The following is a 2420-nucleotide window of genomic DNA, read 5'->3' on the forward strand; positions in this document are numbered from 1 at the left end:
TTTCTATTGAATCAAATATTTATCAATAATAATCTATTAAATTTAGTAGTATCGTTATTCTGATTAAAAAGTGAGGAAATTAACGTATGCTAAACTAGTATAATTGTATTAAAAATTACACTGAGATTTAAAAGTTTAAAATCAGAAGTATAAAGTTGTGAAAAGTTAAAATTGACCGATAAACTTTTAAAATTCTATTATCTAAATAAAGGAATTGACTTGGAATTCTATTGAAAAAAGAATTTCAATTTAAAATCTCATTACACAAAACTACCGAGATAATTAAAAGTTAATTAGAATTAATTTCAAGTTAGAATAAAAATTCGTTTAAGTAATTTCATTTTTACTCATTATATGCATACGACGATATAACCAACTATCTTTGAATATATTCATATGTACATATATACAATAAAATTATAATGTATCTAAAATTATAATTTATTTAAGAGACACATATAATTAATTCATTAAAAACTATTTTTCGTGGCTAAAATTTAAAATTCTCTCTTATTAAAATAATTAAAAAAAAAAAAAAAAGAAAATAGATGACAAGTTTGACAATCGAATAAAATCCACGATAAATAAAAATCAAATACAAATATAAATATTTCACAATTTTCTAAATTTTTACATTACATCGAATTTATTTCAATTCTGCAAAAATTTCCACTCATCCCCTCAACGCGATATAAATTAGCCACCTATACCTATATTCAACGATTTTAACATACCCATATTTTCCATTAAACTTGATAATTTATATCTCTCTTTTCCTATATCGAAATGCCGAATAAAATAACACACATATATATAAATCCAGCGTCATTAACTTTTGGATATATAAAAAAAAACACATTTCGCATTCGCGCTGATCGATTCGTTTCTTCGATGTTCAAAATTAATTTGAACGCGATTTAAACGCGAGTCAAATTACGGGCGGTTTTATTCAGGGCGAATGCATTAAAGCGCGTGTTACAAAATAATAAAATCAACATTTTAAATTCGTCACGTCAGAGGTTAATATTAGGGCGCGTGTTATCCATGCTGTTTCAGCGCACATCAATCACATTCGAAAGGTGGCGGGGATCGATCACGTTGGAATAGGAGCTGGCTTCGACGGGATAAATTTGTAATTATCTTTTCGAGTATCGCAACGCGCTGTTCAGAGAATAATCATTATCGATGCTCGACACCTCGACGAAGCAATTACAATCTAATGGATGCCGTGTTCCACGTTCAGGTACACACGGTGTACAATGGCGACATTTGTATAAAATTATAATATTGCTCCCATTGATACCCAGGGACGAATTTAGTTTTATTGTCGTGGAAACTCTCTCTCTTTCTGTTCTCTGAACGGCACGAGAATCGTTGGAAATCGAAAGTGGATTGGAATTGGTGGATTATCGATGCGCGCTTTTCCAGCACTCCTACCGGGTTGGAGGACGTTTCGAGGTATCCTCAGTTGTTGGCAACACTGCTCGAGGACCCGACGTGGACCGAGGACGATATCAAGAAGTTGGCTGGCCTCAATTTGCTGAGGGTGTTCGCCAAGGTCGAGCAGGTGGGTTGAATATTGTTTTTTTTCTTTCTTTCTTTAAACTGATTGAATTTAAGGAGGTGAATGGGTAATAAATTGGAAATTTTTTTGTAAGTCGGTTTAGTACGTTCATTTTAGTAAGAGGAGAATCTTTGTATATTTCGCAAGAAAAAGGAGTAGTAAGTTTTAAGTAGAGTGGGGATTCGAACACGATGGAGAAAAGTACTTCCAATGGAACATTGGTCAAATAGGTACGAAACTTTATAACTGTTCTCCAAGTAGAAATTTTCTATTCATTTAAAATCAATATTTTTCTAGCTATCTTTGAAGACAAATGGAATTCTGATCTAATTATATGTTAATAAATGATTATACTTATCCATATAAATCAAATAATTTGTTTATCGTGTAGCATACAAAAAACCAGATATTTATATTTTCTTTTTTTCTAAAATTCCCAGCCAATATTAAAAAATTTGGAATCACCAACACCGTTCCATTCGTTCCAATTATTCAAAAGAAAGGCAAATTATAATTCTACCAGCCCAAGAAAAATTATTTCGTACGAAATGTATTAAAATAAATAAAATCACTATTTCTTAGCCATGTTACTATTCGTATCAACTTATTAAAAATAAATTTCAGGTACGAGACGAATGGCACAGAGCGGCAGTGTTGCCAGAGGAGAAGATCAGTCCGCCGGACAACTCTGCCTGCGTCTACGGAGCGTCTTGATCTTCTTTGAGAACGCTCGCATCAGGATTCCTCGATTTTGTACGATCGCCGAAGATTCGACACGTCTCGTGGAACTATAGGAGCCTGTAAACGTGAGGGAATTGGATCGGATCGCCTCACCCCCCCCCCTGATAACATCTTT

General features: G+C 33.0%; 1 protein-coding gene across 1 annotated transcript in view; it reads left to right on the forward strand.

The window, feature by feature from the left end:
• Positions 1-2420, forward strand: part of LOC102672220 (dipeptidase 1-like) — a 160109-nt gene that overhangs the window by 157163 nt on the left and 526 nt on the right. Inside the window, exons 13-15 of the mRNA XM_006621200.2 lie at positions 1057-1132; positions 1429-1567; positions 2189-2419. Coding sequence (XP_006621263.2) covers positions 1057-1132; positions 1429-1567; positions 2189-2278 — 305 coding nt within the window. The 3' untranslated portion in view covers positions 2279-2419. The remainder of the gene's footprint in view (positions 1-1056; positions 1133-1428; positions 1568-2188; position 2420) is intronic.

Source organism: Apis dorsata, unplaced genomic scaffold (genome assembly GCF_000469605.1).
Source record: "Apis dorsata unplaced genomic scaffold, Apis dorsata 1.3 scaffold_604, whole genome shotgun sequence".
Taxonomy (NCBI): Eukaryota; Metazoa; Arthropoda; class Insecta; order Hymenoptera; family Apidae; genus Apis; species Apis dorsata.